At 42.6% G+C, this 20,466-nt stretch overlaps 1 protein-coding gene and 1 long non-coding RNA gene across 2 annotated transcripts; one reads left to right on the top strand and one right to left on the bottom strand.

Annotated features, from left to right (window-relative positions):
* Positions 1–3,459: 3,459 nt before the first annotated feature.
* On the top strand, positions 3,460–20,199 carry FAM241A (family with sequence similarity 241 member A). The gene is made up of 2 exons (XM_083756993.1): positions 3,460–3,947; positions 16,584–20,199. The coding sequence occupies exons 1-2, from the start codon at positions 3,735–3,737 to the stop codon at positions 16,827–16,829; spliced, it is 459 nt and encodes a 152-aa protein (XP_083613119.1). The 5' UTR covers positions 3,460–3,734; the 3' UTR covers positions 16,830–20,199.
* Positions 13,949–16,564, bottom strand: LOC310852934. The gene is made up of 2 exons (XR_014568457.1): positions 15,451–16,564; positions 13,949–15,264 (listed from the first exon to the last, which is right to left on the bottom strand). It is a non-coding gene; the product is annotated as an uncharacterized lncRNA (long non-coding RNA).
* Positions 20,200–20,466: the final 267 nt, after the last annotated feature.

Here is a 20,466-nt window from a genome sequence, read left to right as displayed (position 1 = left end):
TGTAGCAAATGAATGTGTATAGTGCTGACCTTGGAAGCAGAAAGAAAGCAGCCTGTTTATGATCACAAATGTTTTGACTGGATCCAAACGGCTCCTTCCCACCCTCCCCACAGCCCCATTATCCTGTTCTGCTCAGTCAGATGATTTGATTTAGAACATTACTAGAGAACCTGATACCAGATGTTCTCCCAGTTCTTTCAAATCAATATGTGTAATTCAGTTCCATCTCTTCCCTTGGTTTTCTTGCTCCTTTGACTCGCTGGTTCACACACCTGTACACTTCTTAAGCCAGCTCGATCACTTGACCTGTCTTTTCACCAACAATGTATAGGCCCTTCTGTGTGCAGCTTTTCAACATTTCAGTCGTAGAATCATCGGGATTCAAGATGACCTTAACAGATTGGAGAACTGGGCAAAAACTAAACAAAATGCATTTCAATAGGGGCAAATGTAAGGTTCTACACTTAGGTAGGAATAACCACAGGCACAAATATAAGATGGGGGACACCTGGATTGCCAGTAGTACATGTGAAAAGGATCTTGGGGTCTTAGTTGACCCCAAGCTTAATATGTGTCAACAGTGTGATGCAGCCACAAAAAAGCTAATGCTACTCTAGACTGCACCAATTATTATTATTACAACAATACAATACAAATACCTTTATTGGCATTACAAGTTAAGACATTTCAAATCTGCGGGATAAATTTAAAAGGGACAGGAGTGAGGCTGTTGAGGGTCACAAGGCACTTGATTGTTCTGCTTCACCCTGTCTATTCCCTATTGCTTAGTAAGGTTATGAACATAAGCTCTGCAATTCAGTGTGAGGAAAGGAATAGTGAACTCCAGAAATCTGTACACTGGGAATGAGGGAAATAAATGCCTAGTTTGTATTCTGTTGACACAGGAGATGGAATACTTGCAGCCAGAATCTTCTTCCTATTCCTGAGAAACTATAAGCACAGTAGTAAATGTGCAAGTAGTAACCTGAAAACCCATCCACTGAGACTCACTAGAGCCATCTTGTGAGAATGACAGCAATTTTTCTACTTGGGTAGCTGAAGGCTCAATGAATCTCAAATAATAATTTGCAGGCAACTAAATGTTTCAACAAGTGCTGGTTTAAGAAATCTGTTGGTTGGCATCCATCTGCATCAAGAAACAACGGAGAACACCTTTGAGGGTGAAGTCAAACTGTTGGAAGGTTACAGCACCTGATGTGGTTGCTGTATGAGATACGTAGATAGTCTCATTACATGATCTGTATTCAAGCGTTATCACCTAGGTTTTTCCTGGATTGAATTGCTACCTGGATGCTTCCCTTTTCTTATCGGACTTCCCTTTTCTTATCGGAATGAGACAATAAAATTCTTGCTAGCTTTCAGAATCCTAAGCCTTTGGGACATTTGCTTTAAATAGCAGCTGGACATATTTGTGTGATAAGGGTGCATTAAAAAAAAAAAAAAGCTCACCTGACTTGTATTATTAGTATATTATTACCTGCCCTTCACCCTAAGGTCCCATTAAAAAACAACTTTAGGTAAAGGTAAAGGGACCCCTGACCATTAGGTCCAGTTGTGGCCAACTCTGGGGTTGCGGCGCTCATCTCGCTTTATTGGCCGAGGGAGCCGGCGTACAGCTTCCGGGTCATGTGGCCAGCATGACTAAGCCGCTTCTGGCGAACCAGAGCAGCGCACGGAAACACCATTTACCTTCCCGCCAGAGCGGTACCTATTTATCTACTTGCAATTTGACGTGCTTTCAAACTGCTAGGTTGGCAGGAGCAGGGACTGAGCAATGGGAGCTCACCCCATCGTGTGGATACGAACTGCCGACCTTCTGATCGGCAAGCCCTAGGCTCTGTGGTTTAACCCACAGTGCCACCCGCGTCCCTTAACATTAGAAACACTTTAAAACAACTCACAGGCCTGATCTTGACTATCCCCTTGCCTGCTTAGAAATATAATTTGCAGACTATGAGGAGGGAGCTAAACTCTGAAGAAGGGTGTTGTACTGCTAGTAATTCTCATTCATATCAGTGTAACATGTAGCTAATTAAATACTTAACAGGGCTCCCCTTCTAGAAATGGAGGGAACCTGGTATAATCACATGGAGCAGAATGTGTCATAATACAGTGGTTCCCAGCAGAATGTGTCATAATACAGTGGTTCCCAGGGGGTCCGTGTAACCTACCCAGGGGGCCCATGGCACATCCTTGTCATCTGTCTGGGACATCCAAAGAGAACAGTGTCTAAAAATGCACGAAACTGCAACCGGGCATACGTCTCGCACAAGACTGTAGTGCCCCAAAAGGCACCGGGACATGTTGGAGGGTATGGTGGCAACATTCATGCAACAATAACAAAACCCACAGAGATGTCAACATTTTCAAAAGTAGGGGGTTCATTCCTTGGCTTTTGAAAAGCAGGGGGTCCACACAGTACTTAACTAATTGGGAACCACTGCCATAATGCATTTCTTAACATTTCAGTATCCCCCAGACTACTGCTTTTTTCTTTTCTTTTCTTTTTTGATAACACCCGTTTACCTTTTTAACAAGGCACCCTATCCTATCAAACAACTCCTAGGAAGCAAAGTGGGGGGAGAGGAGTGTGTGGTTTAGCAGGGCCAGGTGACAAAAAAGGGGGACTGCCCGTGGCAAGCAGGAGCTGTTGTATTATGTGTTTGATTGGGTGTGTCCTTATGTATATGTATATGTATGTGTATATGTATATATATATATATATATATATACACACACACAAACACACAATGTGTGTATGTGCATACATCCAGTGCTTTTTTTCTGGGGGGGTGGGAGGAAACGCAAGGGCGACACATACCCCTAAACATTTTGTGAACCTTTGTACTTTTGTCCATTTACTGTATTTATTTTCCCCGATTTTAACTATAAAATGGTGATTTTCTTGAGTCAAAATGAGAGTGTCCCTAAGCATTTTAAAGGTGTGGGAAGCACTGCATGTATCTGTATGTGCAGCTACATACCCAGTGCGGGATTTACGTATAAGCTAAACAAGCTATAGCTTAGAGCCCCACTCTCCCCCCCCCCCATTTTTCACTATTACAGTAAAATACTTCTTCCTAACTGTATTTCAGTTCAACAATTACTTTGATAAAATACATATTTTGTTATGTGCAAATGGCTTTAGCTACCTGTTAGGCCCATAAATTACCATATAGCATATATTCAACACAAAAAACCAGCGACAATTTGTTGTTGACAAAGGACAGCTGGACATATAAAGGGCCCCATTACCTTCAGCAGCTTAGGGCCTCATCAAACCTAAATCCGGCCCTGTGCACCCCGCATGCACTGTGGGAGGGTGAGCACACAAATATGAAGCGTGCATGTGCGTGGAAACGCGTTTCCAGCTCTGCCTCACGAGCAAAGGCGGGATAGACACGCACCGTTTCTGTCACACGCGCTCACCGACACTCGCTCTCTCACGCACAACACCCACACCCCGCCCCTTTTCCTTCTAGCGCCGGCACAACCCTCGCCCCCTTCCTCCTCCTCCTCCTGCAAACCCCGTGACGCCTCTCGAGACCCGCCCTGCGAGGCGGCAGAGGCGGCCGCCGAGGCAACAGAAGAAGCGGCAGCGTGACAGACCGCCGCCGGCTCGCTAGTCGTGCCCGCCCAGCGCCCGTTGGCGGGAGCTGCCCTCTCCCCAGCCTGGAGGAAGGCGCTCCCGCACCCCGCGACGAAGGGGAGGGATGGGCTCGACCGAGGAGCTGCTGCTTCCGCCGCCCGAATACGCCTTCGAGAGGGACTGGGAGCCGGCGCCATCGTTGGCGTCTCCGGGCGGGAGGGCAGTCGCCCGGCACAGGCGGAGGAGGCAGCACCGGGAGCAGCAGCAGCAGCAGCAGCCGCCGCCGCCGCCGCCTAGGGAAGAGGAGGAGGAGGAGGGCGAGGAGGAACAACTGCAGGTGAGCGGCTGCATCTCCGGGAGGCCAGGTGCGGGTTGTAAAACGCCTCTTCCCTCTTTTTTGAACCTCGACCAGGCAGGATCCGCCCCACCAGTTGCCCGAGAGAACGGTTGGGGCCGTTGCCTTCCGGGGGCTTCTTGCAGAAGCATCTGGTTTAGCCGATTGTCGTTTGCAGGATCGTGCAGAAACCACACACACACCTTTTGGGTCCGATGCAGCCCGTGGCTCTTCTTGGGTCCTGGGAGCCAAGCCTGGTGGTGAGACCGGGACGTGGTTTTGTAAGGGGTGGGGCGCCGCACCTGTGCAGCGCTGGCAAAAGCCGGACAGTGCACGCGCAAAACGCGCGCACGAGAAAAGGGGGGGCAGAGCGCTCCCCTTCCTCCATCCTTGCACTGTATAATATCGTGCCTGTGGCGCTTGCGCTCTGAAAATAAAATGTAAAACGCGTGGCTGCTGTTGTAAAAGGAAGGAATCCATGGTAGGGTATCTTTGCGCGCACCCCCCCCCCCCATCGGATAAGTTTGGAGGATGGTGATCGTTAGGGAAAAAAAGACACTGAACTTTCTGGAAGTGTGTGGGGGGGTGGAGTTCTGCTAACCCCCTTGCAAGTTTTCCTGATGATGTATTGGAGAAACTACACTCCACAGCCATGTTTATGTGGTTATGCAAACTTTCCACACGAGTGTGATTCCCCCCCCCCATTACTTGGGGGGGGGGAAAGAGGATAAGAACCCTATATTAGTTTTCCCATGCCACATCCCCATACATTTAAAGTACATAGTTTCCCCCAAAGAATCTTGGGAAGTGTAGTTTGTGGCTCACAGAGCTACAATTCCCAACATCCTTAACACATCACAGTTTCCAGGATTCTTTAGGAAAAGTCATGCACTTCAGATGTATGGTGTGACTGTGAATGTGGTGAGGCAGGTTTTGTGGGTCTTTGAGGTTGCTTTCCCTGAACTAGCAAAGGTGTCTGAACCCATGCACACAAATCACTCTCCTATAAACACAATCTTTGTGGCTATAGAGCACTAAATAGTTAAATCCTCCATATTTTCAAAGAATGTTTGGAGTTACAACAATCATTGAGTTTGCAAGAATGGAGTTAAGAAGAGGAGGAGTTTGGGTTTGATATCTCGCTTTATCACTACCAGAAGGAGTCTCAAAGCAGCTAACAATCTCCTTTCCCTTCCTCCCCAACAACAAACACTCTGTGAGGTGAGTGAGGCTGAGAGACTTCAGAGAAGTGTGACTAGCCCAAGGTCACCCAGCAGCTGCACGTGGAGGAGCGGGGACGCGAACCTGACTCACCAGATTACGAGTCCACCGCTCTTAACCACAACGGGGTGGCAGTTTAATCTGAATTTATTGAAATGGAATAGTAGGGTGTGGTCTGGTTTTTTTGTCTCCTTTTATGCCTGCACAGGTGTACACATAGACATAGTAGTTGCAATAGAGCACCCAGTGCACTGCAATTTACCCAATCTGGAAATACCTGAAGGATCACATAGCAGTGGAATAATTATAGGCTAGTATGCTATCCTTTGTTTATGTTTAGAGACTCTAGTCACAGACGCACCTCTTAGCATCATTCAGATTTCTTGGAAGAAAGGCAATACAAGATTCCAGGGAAAGAGTCTACAATGATGTTTGTCGTGTTCAGAGGAATTGGGTTCATTGAGTGACATAAACCCGCTTTGTGTGTTAAGCTTCTCCACATGTCTCTTGAAGCACACATCTGCAATATGTGTCCGAGTGAATGTGCATAGGATGAACTCCACATAATCAGGAGCCCTGATCAGATGAGTCCTTTCTTACATGTGTACATGACAGTAAGAGCTGTTCGACAGTGGAATTTGCTGCCAAGGAGTGTGGTGGAGTCTCCTTTGGAGGTCTTTAAGCAGAGGCTTGACAACCATATGTCAGGAGTGCTCTGATGGTGTTTCCTGCATGGCAAGGGGTTGGACTCGATGGCCCTTGTGGTCTCTTCCAACTCTATGATTCTATGATTCTAGGTTGTAGTTATGGGCACATGTAGCAGATATTTCAACATGCTAATGGGTGTGGACAGAGTCTGCCACTTCCCTGTTTTCATTGTATGTGCAGAGAAGAGCCCTAATGTATGAAGAGGGCTGTTCTTAAGGAGGAACGAGAGATTCAAATTACAGTTCTGGTCAAAGCAGTCATTTGGAAACAAACTACTGTTTTGGAAACAAACTAAATTTAAAATTTGTTTCTAAATGCATGGGCATGTTGTAGCTGGCATAATCTTAAAGGCATTCTTCATCACTGTGTAAGCAAGAACAGAAGATGACTGCTTAAAAATGGTGGCTTTTTACAAAGTGTAATTTTATAAAGTACTTTTATAATCCTATTTTTATCATGCCTGTCAGCTTTCACTTTATTAGCTTTTCTCTGTGTACCATTGTGTCCAAAGCATGAGCTCACAGTTCTTTCTAAACAGATAAAATGAGCACCTCTGGCTTGGAAGAACCTGTTCATTATAGAGACCTGCCAACATTCTACAAAGAGGTGTGCTCAATCACAAATTAACTGGAGTTTTGCAGGTTCACTGTACCATGGTATTGGTCATAAAATTTCCTTTTCTGAAAAACTTTTTGCAGAATTAATCAGCCCCATTTTACTAGAGCCCTTAGCCTTTTTACCTAAATTTATGTACAGTATTTATTCTATCTGAAATATTTACTTGCTACCTTTTTGCCTCCAAGGTAGCTGCCAATAAATGAAAATTAACAAAAGGCAGCAAACAATTAATGGCCACTGCATATTAATTGTAGCCCTATTCAGGCATCTGGTTCTTGTTCACATGCTGGAAATCCTATACACCTAGAAGGCTGACCACTTCAGACTGAACTGATCACACATCGGCCTGAGAACATGGCTGGCATGCGCATAAGTATCAAGGCTAGGGCTAGCCCCATACATTCTCATTAGCCAGTGTAGCTAGTGTAAACTAATTTGTTATTTATTGTGACTTGCTCTGGGAAAGTACCTAACATCAAGGCTGTTTCTGAAACACCATCTCCATTTCAAACCATATGAGAATTGAAGATGGTTCTTGCAGCTATGCAAAAGATATGGTGAACACTTTTCTTCTCCCCATGTTGATTTGAAGCCAAGGCCTTGGGGAGCCAATACGCTTTTTAAAAAATCTGAATAAATTCTGGCTTGGGAAATTTGTCCTTTATTGTCACTGTGAGAATCTTCTTCTAGGCTTTTTTGGGGCTTCCAAGATTTGAGCTGCTGGAGCTAGTCTATGAAGCAAGGCTATCTTGGTCCACATAGAAGGACACTACTTGTCAGTTTGCATGTGAGATGGCACAGCAGGTGCCTTGATAGTTGATATATGGAGGCATGTGGCATCAGCACATTTTTCCTAAAGTGTTTGAAGGGATGCCCCCTTACCATGCTGCAGGAAAAGAAGTATAGACTCTTGCAAATAATAATGAGAGTTGATGTTTGATCAAAATATAGCTCTGGTGGCTCAGTATCACTCCAGGTTTCGCTTTGTTTGGATCTCTGTGCCAGGAACAACAGTTCCCAAAATACACTAATGGAAAAGTGAACATGCAACGTCTCAGAGAGAACCTGGAGCCAAAGGGCTTCAAATTATTGTCACCCAATGATGTGATGCAATATCCAGTTTTTAAGAAGCTTCTCAAGAGCTTGCAGTGCTGAAAAACATTAATTTAAAAACTTAGGAAATTGGTGGTTCAGAACATAAAACTAGTTCAGGAGCACCTCCTTCATGTCACAACTGATGTGGGATGTTTATGTAAACATTAAAGGTGTTTGTTATACCTTTTGTTATAACTTTAGCTCTGAAAAGATCTTGCCATGCTGATCAAAAGGCTAGAGAGCTTACCCTCAAGCTCTTCTGCTCCTATTCAGTGAAAATGTAAAGGTTCCCGAGACTTGCTTTTTGTAAAAGGTAAAGGGACCCCTGACCATTAGGTCCAGTCGCAGATGACTCTGGGGTTGCAGCGCTCATCTCGCTTTATTGGCCGAGGGAGCCGGCGTACAGTTTCCGGGTCATGTGGCCAGCATGACTAAGCTGCTTCTGGTAAACAAGAGCAGCACATGGAAATGGCATTTACCTTCCTGCCGGAGCGGTACCTATTTATCTACTTGCACTTTGATGTGCTTTCAAACTGCTAGGTTGGCAGGAGCAGGGACCGAGCGACGGGAAATCACCCCATCACGGGGATTCGAACCGCCAACCTTCTGATCGGCAAGCCCTGGGCTCTGTGGTTTAGACCACAGTGCCCACCCACTTTTTGTACTCTGCAACTAAATATTGGAAAGTAGCTTCTTTACAAATTCTAAATTTACTAAATATTGGTAAGTTGCTTCTTCACAAAAAGAAGTTGCCTACTGTTGGCTAACTTTTGCAATACTTGCAACCAAGGCCTCATCTGTGGAATCAACTGTGAGATTTTCTGCTGTTCAGGAACAAGCTGTTGACAGTTAACATGCTTTCCTTTTTGTTCTCTCTTCCTGTCTTAGTGGGATCCGCATTGTGTTCTAAAAGGGGAAACAAAACTTCTCTGTGTTTGCAGTTTTCTAGCAACTGAGAATAAGGTTATATTTTCAGGAGTGCTAAATACCTAATGAAATACTCCTAATCATCTTCAGAGTCGCAAGTGTTAGAGAAAGACTTGTAGTGATATAAATTAAAATTGTGATAACATTTCAAGAACAGCACAGTTGTCCATGGAAGTAGAGATAGGGAATCAGCACCAACCTTGTGAGAATGCAACTGATATTTCACAGATGCTTTCCACTAATAATTGTTAATTTAGGCATAACAAAAAATATAGCATCTGCGAGTCCATTTGGGATTAGCCTAAATTTAATGGACAAAATTGTGGCCCACAGGCGAGTTTTAAGTTAAGAGGTCATTCTTATAAGATCTGCTTGTTCTTTGGATACTTCTACTATAGAGCGCTCTATCCCCTGGTCATGAAACCAAGTCTTTCACATACTTTTATATATCACTTGTAGGCTTTAGTGATATAGTTAGGTTCCTGTTTGTGGGCTTCCCATAGGCATGTAGTTGGACTCTGTGAGAAGATGTTGGATGAAATGGATCTTTGGGCGGATCCAGCAGGGCTCTTCCTGTATTCTTAAATAGTTATACAGTATGTTGACTTCAGTGTGTAAGGGAAGGGTGGATCTTCAGAACATTGTTCATGAGAGCCTACTGAGAATTTGCTGGGATTTTGTGTAGAGGGCGGCCTTTCCTCATCACAACATCTGGTGACCACTTGGATTTCAGCATCCAACTCAGCTTCCTACTCTGCTGAAGATTTTCCCCACACTCAGCAGAAACTAGGAAAACACCTGCAATTCCACTGGCTGCTTTGCAAGGGCAAGGCAACCATAGCTTCTTTTACATCTGTGTTTTGAGCTACTTTAGGGCAAAAAAAAAAAAGTGGGAAGAGGATAAAGGGTGGTTAAAACAATGAGGACATAAGAAGCTGCCTTAGTATAAAAACATTAATCCATCTAGCTCAGTATCGCCTACACACTCCCTGATAGTGGCTCTGCAGGGTTTCAGACAAGGGAAATTCTCAGTCCTTCCTGGAGAATGAATCTGGGATCTTGGGCATGCAAGCAAGTGGTCTACCTCTGAGCTACAGCCCTTCCTCCAAATGAAGGCTTAATATCCAAATCTCTGAATTGAATTTTGTTAATGTGTGAAGAAGCCTGCCATAAGGGTTTCATAAGCTTACTCTTCAAATGCTTTAAAAGAGAGCACCATTTATATAAAGTGGGTTCCACAAAGTGCCTCGTACCACTGGAATGCACATTTCTGCTGATTCTCCTTCAGCTGCAGCCCTCCACACCACATCCGTGACCCTAAGGAGTGGTTTGGGAGGGGAGGGTATAAAGGAATACAGCCAGAAGAAGGAGAACACAGGAAAGCTCCATTGCGTGAATGGAACTCTAATTCTTTGGATTTGTGCCATAGTTACTCAGCTCTTTACAAGCATATTAACTATATATATTCAAGTAAGGATTTTTAGATTATATTCCTAGCTGTTCCTCTCTTTTTCCTTTCCTTAAAAAAACAACAACTAGAAATCTTCCTTAGCGGAAGTGTATGCTTATAAGCTTATTATTATAGTTTTCTCAATGAGGAATGAATAATATGAATTACAGTTTATGGTTGATATTTATAGTAAATACTGCAAGCCCAGAGTTTTGCACATTTCGGTTGATGAGGGAAGCTGAAAAGGATACCATTTTCATACCTGTTGTTTGCTTAATAAATGTTTTGTATTGTTTATATTGCTTTTTATTGTGCACTTCCATAGGTTTAGCAAACTGTAAAGCAAAATAAATGAAACTTGCTTGTGTTCCAAAATATTTATTATGTGATTTTTTTTAAATTACAACTTCACAGACTGAGTGTTTGTTCTTCCCATACTATTTCAGCTTTGGGTCATTCATTTAGCTCTTTAAAAATTGTGGATATCGGCAATAAATGTACTTAGTAGTACCCCTAAGGGTAAAGGTACCCCTGACCGTTAGGTCCAGTTGTGAACGACTCTGGGATTGTGGCATTCATCTCGCTCTATAGGCCGAGGAGCTGGCGTTTGTCCACAGACGGCTTCTGGGCCATGTGGCCAGCATGACTAAGCCGCTTCTGGCGAACCGGAGCAGCGCACGGAAACACCGTTTACCTTCCCGCCAGAGCGATACCTATTTATCTACTTGCACTTTGATGTGCTTTCAAACTGCTAGGTTGGCAGGAGCAGGGACCGAACAACGGGAGCTCACTCCATCATGGGGATTCGAACCGCCGACCTTCTGATCGGCAAGCCCTAGGCTCTGTGGTTTAGACCACAGCGCCACCCACATCCCAGTAGTACCCCTACTAAGCATTTATCTCCTGATTGTACAGCTGCTAGGTTGCTACTTAATCCATGATGATGTTTTGGTTTCTTACACACTAATGACACAGCATGAATATAGTGCTAGGGGGTTTTTTATTATTGGGGGAAGGGATAAGTCCAAATCTATTGGTCAGTGTTTGTACAGTTGACACTGGCATAGAAGAATGGTTGGTATTATTCAGGACAGTCTTGTCCCAACTCATGGCCATTCCGAAAGTGGCAATTTGTTCTTGACGTGGACTGTAGCACAGACGCGGGATGGATGTTGAGTACAAATAGTACAGATTGCATAGGTTTCATGAGTGCTAAATTGTGTTAGACCTGTTCAAGCCACATTGCTTTCTCTCTAATATCAATTAATGTGAGCTGATGCAGCTTACAAGAGTATATGTTCCTGTTTCCTACAAAGTGTTTGGCACCATGGTTTTATCTTAGGAAACCACTTCACAAAGTTCTGGCTGGATTGGTATTTGCTCAGGTAGTATTTAAGTGCTCAGTTGCCATAACCAAATTCTTGAGCCCAGCTTGGGGAAGCCGGGGGGGGGGGGGGAGACAGCGGGAGCTATGACTGACATCATATGGCAATTAAAAAAAATCATATAACAGCTGAATAGGTTTTTGCATAGTGGTTGCTTTGCTTTTCATTGTTCATTTATTCCTTATCTCAGTTCAACACTACCAGCTTAATCCTGTGCCTGCTCATGTTTTTCCTTCCCAAAAGAAATAAAATAAGCCATTTACTACCAGTTAAATGTCATTCCTGACTGTTCAAGCTTTGCTATCTTATTTTATTTTTATCTGAACATAAATATAAATCCATTGCTGTAACATTGTTCCTGGTATGTTAAATTTTAAAATTTAAGAAACCAGTAAAACCTTTTGCTAACCCTCATTCACATTGCAAAATTAAAATTTAAGTTTTATTTCTTTCCCCAGAAAAATATACATTCTATATTTCGTGAAACACTACCAATTTTTTAGTGGAAACAGTAGTGGAAGAAAGTAGTGAGTTATCCCCTCTGAAAATATTTATGATGTGGTATAGGAAGATCCTGTGCGAACACTTTTGGCTTCTATTCTACACAGTTGCGCTATCGCACATGTGACTGCATACATTCTAAAACTCTCTTGTGTACAATTATAATTTATTGCATTTCCTCTCATTGGCATATATTATTTCCTTCCTTTCTCCTCATTTAGCCTCACAACAACCCTGTGTTATTATGCTGTGAGATCAGAAGTTAGGCTGCAAGCTTCTTGGTGAAGTGGGGTTTGGTACAGTACTTGTGTCTTTGACATCTAGTATACTAACCAGAGGGCAGCAAATGGGTAGCAGATGATATGGAATTATGACTCCCATCGTCTCTCACCATTTACCATGCTGGCAGGGGCTAATGGAAGCTGGGAGTCCCAACAATGTCTGAAGAACGTTGGCTCTGCCTAGTGCTACAACACCCTGTTCTCACAGCAAGAATCACTGCTTAATCCTCTTCCCAGTTACTGGCATCTGTCTGTCTCAGCAGACAATGGAAGTGTGTACCTTAAGGGGGGAAGCCAGATGGTTGAAGAGCTACAGCACCCGCTGTGGCTGTAGAGATTGATATGGGAGAGAAATGTTTTCTTGCAGTTGGGGCAGATGAAGGGTTCAGGTTTTGCTGCTACAGGTGCAGAATGGCATTTCTCTCTGTGCTCCTCTCAGTGGTCATTTCAGTGGTTGGTGCTGTGGATATACAACTTGAGTGCCTTGTCTCCAGGCACTGCAGTCGTCTGCAAGGTATTCCCATATGGCAGGGTTAATGTTACCAGACTCCATGTCATGTTGGCTGACATCTTTGTAACACAGAGTTAGACTACCAACAGGCCTAGGGCCTGAAGCCAGCTCCCCATAAAACACATCCTTGGGGGTCCTGGTATTTTAAATTCTGTGTGCATGACCAAGCCAGCATAGACATCACAGAGACAGAAGTGTGAACATGCTGGGAATGTGGCCTTGAGAGAGCACATGCTTGTTCAAGACTCTGTCATGCCAAGTGCACAACTCACTTCCACAACTCGCTTCCATAAAGCAGCATACTCAACACAAATCCTGGTAGACCTTCAACTTGGTATTTGGTCATTAGCATCACATTCTCCCAAACGCTCTTGGAAAGGCAAGTCATTGCTGTAGTTGGCTTGCCAATACACCTGTCCAGCTCAGCATCGATGGAAAGGTTGCTGGTTATGGTGGATCCCAGGTAAACAAAATTGTCTACCACCCTAACCATGTGCTGCATGGAGTGCTGAAACCTTGGGCAAAATGGTTGATGAGTCTCTGTAGAGCTTCCTTGGAGTGCACTCTTAAGGCTGTGTCATCTGAAAACAACGTATCTCAGATTAAGAACCCACCACACTTTTGTCTTCGTGTGAAGATGTGCCAGGTTGTACAGATCCCCACCCCTCCTTGAATGGAAGTACATAGCGTCTTCAGTCAAGCTGAAGGCATAGGGAGAGCAAACAGAATTGGAGTGAGAACACAGCCCTATTTCACACCGTTCTTTACAGGGAAGTGCCCATGGATGAACAGTCATATTGGACCTTGCCATGTATGTTCTTGCGGAAGGCACAACCATATTGTGGGCATCCTATCTTAGGTGAGCATCCTATCTTGTTGAAGAGTCCTTTTCGGCTGACGAGGTCAAAAGCCTTCGTCAGGTCTATGAAGGCAATGTACAAGGGGCTTCTCTGCTCTCAGCATTTTTCCTGCAGCTGGCGAATGAGGAAATAATGTTGACCAGTGACCTCTGAGCTCTAAAGCCACACTGTGACTCAGGATAGATCCTATCAGTGAGTGTAATTTGTTCAGAATTACACAGACAAAGGCTTTCCCAACAGTAGCTAGCAGGGAGATTCCACAGTAGTTATAAGCATGGCAGTCACCTTCCCACAATACATGTGCTTACGTTTCTTCACTGTTTCTTGTATGTTATATTGATTATAACAGCCTACTTTTTAAAATAGAGAGAGATAATGAAAATATTTTAATAACTTTAATCAAATGGATCTGGTTATAGAATAACTGTGATTCCAGACACATTCAGCAACGTTTAGCTATATTTATACTTTTATTGTGGGGGTGGGAATAGAAGGGAATTTAAGCCATGCATAGGTCATTGTGTGTCCATGTGCATGCACCGAAGTCATGATGCATCTGCTTCCTCACCTAGAGATTCAACTTCCAGAGACCCAACATTTCTATAAAAGGCAAAAGCAGAAAAAGAGTGGATACTAAAGGGATAGTTTTAGAGTATATGCTTTGGGTGATCTGCCAACTGAATCCCATGCCTTGTTGCACATGCAACTGAAGTGCTTCATAGTGCAGATCTCGAGGGGGAAGTTATATTATTAGCATGAGGCTGATCTTTCAAACCTTGTATTGCAAAAATGACAGTGCAGATACAGAGGAATGTTCAAACCTTCCACCTTTATTACTGCAGAAGTTGGGAAGGGGGAGAAATTACTAAACTCAAAATTGAGTGCAAATTGCTGATTGGTTTGGGGGATGTGTGCGTTTTTGTTTTGTTTTTGTCTGAAGAAACCACTTGAATATAAAAAAGAGTAATACTTGCAGCTTTTCGTTTCTAACTGTCCATCTACTTTAAGGAGATACACAGTAATTTTGCAAAATGTATTTAATATGTGTTAGTGAAAATATTGAACCACATAAAACTAGTTGATGTTTATGAAACGGGAGACTTTTGTGCACAGCCATGGACACAAACATACTCTGCTAGATGATTCTGTATGTAAATTTATAAACATCCACTGGTGGCATAAACCAAAACTTATTAGTGTATAAACAAAATTTCTAAATACTATCTGAACCGACAAGTACAAAAGTCTATACTTACAGTCCATATGTTACATTCCTTCTTGGCTTAAGCTACAATATTTAATTTCTTTAGGAAATTCTCCCTCAAGATTTTGGTGTATTTACATACATTCACTGGTGATATAAACCAGAACCTGAAGAAGCCCGAGACTCTTCATTGGCCAAACAGATGATTCTGTATGGCATGGGTCACCAACATAGTGTTTGTGGGTTCACATGTGCCTACAGAGGCCTTCCTGGTGCCCATGGGGTCTCTTCCCCTGTTGAAATTAGGGCTTGAACAATGCCTTATTTAGCTAGTCAAAAGCTCTCCCCCCCCCAACTCTAATTCTATGTGGGAAATTGCAAAGGGGTTTCAGCTGGGAGGAAAGAGTTGCGGCATGTGTGTGGTGCCCACAACAGTTCCTCTATTTCACAAATGTACCCGTGAACCCAAAAAGGTTGGCAAACAATAGTGTACGGCATTAAAGGAGATCGGGGCTAAAATATGCCTCAAGGTGAACGATGTATGAATATTGCTCTTTATCTGGAAATAGCTTTCAGCATTTTATTATAATGAGTAAGGCAGCACTTTAACCCTTATGAATTCTACTATACTAGAATTTTAATTTCTAATGGCACATACTTCCTGCACTTATTCATGTGTAATGTAATGTAAGTCTCATGGAGCTTAAGGGGGGTTACTCCATAGTAAGGGTACTTAGGATTACACTGCTTGTTATTGGGATTTTTTGGCCTGTTTTGCTACTCACTAGGGAAAAAATGCAAGCTGTATTATTCTTGCTGTTAGATATCTAATTAAAGCATCAGTGTAGGAATTGTTTTGGCTATAGAACTAGACTTAAAACACTTCTCCAGATTTTTTTTTATGATGGATATTTAATCACGATAATTACAGTTTACAAGGCAAGCCTTGTGTTGCTAAGAGTATTGACTTGTTGAGTAAAATATTTATGAGTAGCTTCTTGCTGAGCTTTGCTCGTCTTTAATGGAAGCATTAGCAGAGCCTTGCATTGTGTACTTCATCATCTTAAAAGGTTGCTTTACATTACCCATCTCCATCAAAAGCCTGTCCACAGAAGCTTTGTGCAATATCTTTTTTATAAAGATAAGGAATTCAATACTTGGCTCTGCCGCTGTTGTTCAGTAGTACACTCCTGTTATTAAGGGGGAGAGGTGACAAGATGGAGCAGTGAATGAGGAAAAATGATCTCTCCCCCATTCTCTCTTCTCATGACCCACGAGGCACAATTGCAGACACAGGAATCTGCCTTATACTGAGTCAAGACCAGTATTACCTACACTGGCTGGCAGCAGTTCTCCAGGGTTTCAGGCAGGGGCTCTACCTAGCCCCCCCCCCCCCCCGAAATACCAAGGATTGAGGACCTTCTTCATTCAAAGCAGATGGTCTACCCCTGAGCTCTGGTCCTTTGGGGTTGGAAAAGTAGTGTGATGGAAGAAATTACCAGTTTCTAAAATTAAAAAGGTGCAAGTAGCAGGGTGTTGGGGAAAAGGGAAACCTCCTAAGTATATTTACGCAAAGCCCTTTACGAAGATTGCAGGTAATGACAGGTTTGGGAAAGGGGCGTTTCTAGTACAGCACCTTGTATATTATAGGCGTTAATAAAATACATTGCTTTTGGATGACAAAAGCCAATATTGCAAGTTATTGTTAGTTGTGGTAGGGGCCACTATAAAACATTACAGTGCAGAAAGATGAAAAACACCAACATTTCTGCACAGGAGGGTGTGTGTGTGTTTTTTAATGGCAGCAGTAACATGCTACAAATTTATTTATCCAGTTTTTAATAATCCAATGGTTTGGTTTTTTTCCCCTTACTGCAGGTCCAAGAAGAAGACAGAGACTACAGTACTGAACCTATTACAGATGACTACAAAAAGATGGGAACTCTCTTTGGAGAGCTCAACAAAAGCCTCATTAGTATTGGCTTCACAAGGATGTATTTTGGAGAACGGATTGTGGAACCTGTAATAGTCATATTCTTCTGGGTTATGCTCTGGTTCCTTGGTTTACAAGCTCTTGGACTTGTTGCAGTCCTATGCCTTGTCATTATTTATGTTCAGCAGTAATGCACTATAGATGGTGGTTGAACACTATGTAATCTCTTGGTGGATTTACATATTAAACCAAGCAAGAATAGTATATTAATAGCTGGTGTGCTGAACATTATATTGCCACTAAAGTTATGCACTCTTTCTTTTTGAACTGTCCTTATCTTTGCAATTTAAAACAAAGCAAAAAATTCTAAATGTGTTATGAACTGATGGGTTAAAGAAGACCTTAATACAGGACAGTGGAAGCTAATTAATAGAAGATACTGAATCATTTTAGTTCCTGTGGGTTCCAGTCCTGGAAGGTCTTTTTGGTATGAAAAGAAACTTGCCCAAAAATTAGGTTAGCAGTGGTTTTATATTTGTTCTATGACAACTTTCCAACAGTCCTTTTTGTATTGCAAACTCAACTTTTTAAAATGCTGGTTTGTATGAGCTTTTATGCTTCATTATTTTATATCATCCTGTAAATCTCTCTGCAAACTTCTTTAGCCTTGTGTGTATACATATTCAGTCTTAAGCAAGTATGCTTCTGTACAACTGGTGCCATTTAATGCTTTATATGTATATAAGAAAAATTAAGAGAGGAATTCAGTGTCACACTCTTCTGATCGTTCTGTCAGTGCAAGCGTTTTCTGCTTGCCAGACAGAACAATTCCCCCTCTCCTCTGCCTGCCTGTTTCTCCCAATCCTCCAGAGCAAATTTGAAGAAGGTGCAAGGTTTCCATGGGGCAGGGAGAGGGGAGCCCTTGCACTGGCTTCCACTAGCATGCCAGGAGAGTCGAATCCAGCCCAATGTATTTACTAGATAAGAGACTAATACTCTTGTAGCTTTTCGTCCATGTTATGTTCTCATTGTGACAAAATATTCCTCTCTTTTTGTAATGGCTTTCTAACATCCTACATCCTGTATCTGAAACTTTTCTATGCACAAGCACAATAGACTTTGATGCAAGACAAGCCACCCTAAAGATGGTGGCTAAATCTTTCATGTGTTCCTTTCTAGTGATAGGGGCATTGTTCATTTTGAGGGGATTCCAAAAACAAATTTCCTAGGTTTGGATGTATAAAACCCATCCTGAATTAGGCCAGATTCCTTCAGAGTCTGAACTTGATTTGTAATGATGCCAACTGTTCTTTTTGCCATTCTGTACCAAATGTACTCAGGAGTGTAAGGGCTCAGTACAAAGCCATCATTAGGCCCTAGTATATTGTTGAAAGTATTGTGGTTCTTATGAGGTTGATTTGCAAAGTGAAAGATTCTTTGAATGAGAAACTAGGCAAATGCTACAGAAAACTATATTGAATGACAGCCATATAAGCATATTGCTTGCGCAATCTGTTGTAGCCAGTGTCCCCTTTTTACGAAGAGTCCTTACATTCACAGAAAGGCCTTTGATCAATGGAGACAGAGCCGGCCTGCCCATTAGATGAGGTGAAGCACCCGCTTCAGGTGGCAGATGTTCAAGAGACGGCGCTCGGCCCACCCCACCGCTTCCACCACTTGAGAGGGAGGCCCATGGGCAAAGAAGCCAAATGGCAACACTTTGAGGAGTGCCTGGGCTCTCACTGAGTTCAGCAAGAGCCAGGGCATTCTTGGGCCACGTTGCAAATCAGCTTAATTGGTAATGCTTTGACGAGCAGCACCCTAGCTCCCACCGAGCTCAACGAGAGCCAGAGTGCAGTGGTGGCAGAAATGGGGAAGTGTTGGGGGGAAAAGAAGGTGGCAATTCCTGTTTTGCCTCAGATGGTAAAACAGGATGGGCTGCCCCAAAGTGGAGACCTCCAGTGGAAGAGAAGGACATTCGCTGATACCCCCTTTTCTGTGGAGCTCTAACACTCCCTTTAATGTTGTTCTGGATAGTCTCCCAACCTTCTCAAGCTATTTTTTGTGGGTGCAGAGAGGAAGAAGGAATCATTGATAACTTCATGCACCTACCCCATTGGTGGTTGCCTCTGCTGAATCAAAAGCTCTTTTGCAAACAAAGGTTTATTATTGGATACAATCAAACAGAATTATTTCTGCAGCTTTCATTCTGTTCATACTCTGTGGTCCTAATGGTCACATAAATGTTTTTTTTTCTTGCAACATAGGTGTTACAACTATTCAGAAAACGTTTGTTGAATTTGGATGCAATTTATTATATGCTCAACATAGTAGCATATTTTTTTCACTTTTAAATGAATTTCTGAACTCCTTTTCATTTGCCAAATATGTTAAGTGTCCATCACATTAAAATAGCTGAACCAACCCTTTTCTCCTGTACAGTTTGCTTCATGCAAACATTTAAAATGGAGAAGCATTTGACCTTGCTACCTTTTGTTGCTGTTGCCTTGTAGCAACTATAAGCGATCTCTTGTGAGTACTATGGCTCTATGTACAGCTGAATCTCCTTCACTTGCAGTATATTTCCTATTCATTTCATGAGAGGAAGACAAATCTGTACAAAGTGATTGCATCCATTGAAATGAATGAGGAAGGCCCATGCATACAGGACCTCCATGTGAGCCAGCGCAGCCCGACTTGGGCTTGGGATCAAGGTTTGCATGATTGGGGCACATATTTATAGCTACATATTATCAGAAGAAAAATACACAATTAGAATTTAAAGAATGAATTGGCAGAAATGTTTGATGTTTGAAAGATGAGGAATAGTCTCACAGGTTTTGTTTATAAAATGTATTACTCTTGTCTGTTGGCTACAGAGTTCAGTGCTATTCTGGTGCAAGCACTATTGAAACAATTTAAAGGTGTGTAGCAAGGAAGACAGTGTTAGGTTGCCATATAAATGTTCATTGTGAAGAACAGTAACCCAACTCTTTACTTTGTATATATGTATATTTATTTATGTGAAGATATTTAAGGTAAATTACCACTTGGGCTATTGGTATTAAAATTGTTTGGGGAGCATAGTATATAAATCCATGTGTGGGGATACTTCCACCTTCATTGATTTAATGACTCAGAGTTGTATGTGTGTGTGTATATGTGTATATATATGTTGTTTGAATTATCCAGCTGTACAAGAAACTTGGCAGGATCCAAAGGACCATGCATGATGTTTCATTTACAGACACCTCTTCTTGCTCCAACTCTTTTGCGCCAAAATACCATATCCAAGGGTTGGTTAAACCCTTCAGAGCTGCACATAACACAATGCAGGTGAATGTACTCAGGCATAGAAACTGAAGGCCTCCCCACAGCTTTATGGTCAAGCACAGGGGCTTTGGGAACACGAGACTATTAATAGACTGTTGGACTCTCACTTGCACTGAAAAGCTGCCACACACAAACTGACAAGGTTAAATTATTTACTTAGATACGTTTCTATAAAAGTGTACTTTGAGAACACTTCGTTACGTTTTCTAATAAAATGCTTTCTCATTACTCATTGTCCCTGCCTGATCATTTTACATGAGGAATACATGGGAACATCAAAAAGTGCAGCTGTATTCTTTTGAGCTTGTGGTTCAGTGGGACCTGCAACAAACCAAGAAATCGTTGTAAAACATTAAACAGAGCTGCATCTGTGAAGAGCAAAAAAATCACTTTAGTAACTGGTGGTTTAGGATATAAGAGAAACCAGCATGTTGGTAATGTGCTGTTATTTGCAGATGACCTCCACTGCAATACTAGATCTAAGCATGGATTCAA

This window comes from Podarcis gaigeae (genome assembly GCF_964106915.1).
Source record: "Podarcis gaigeae genome assembly, chromosome: 9".
NCBI classification, from domain to species: domain Eukaryota; kingdom Metazoa; phylum Chordata; class Lepidosauria; order Squamata; family Lacertidae; genus Podarcis; species Podarcis gaigeae.
Note: the sequence above shows the minus strand (reverse complement) of the source record. Positions and strands in the feature narration are given on the sequence as shown.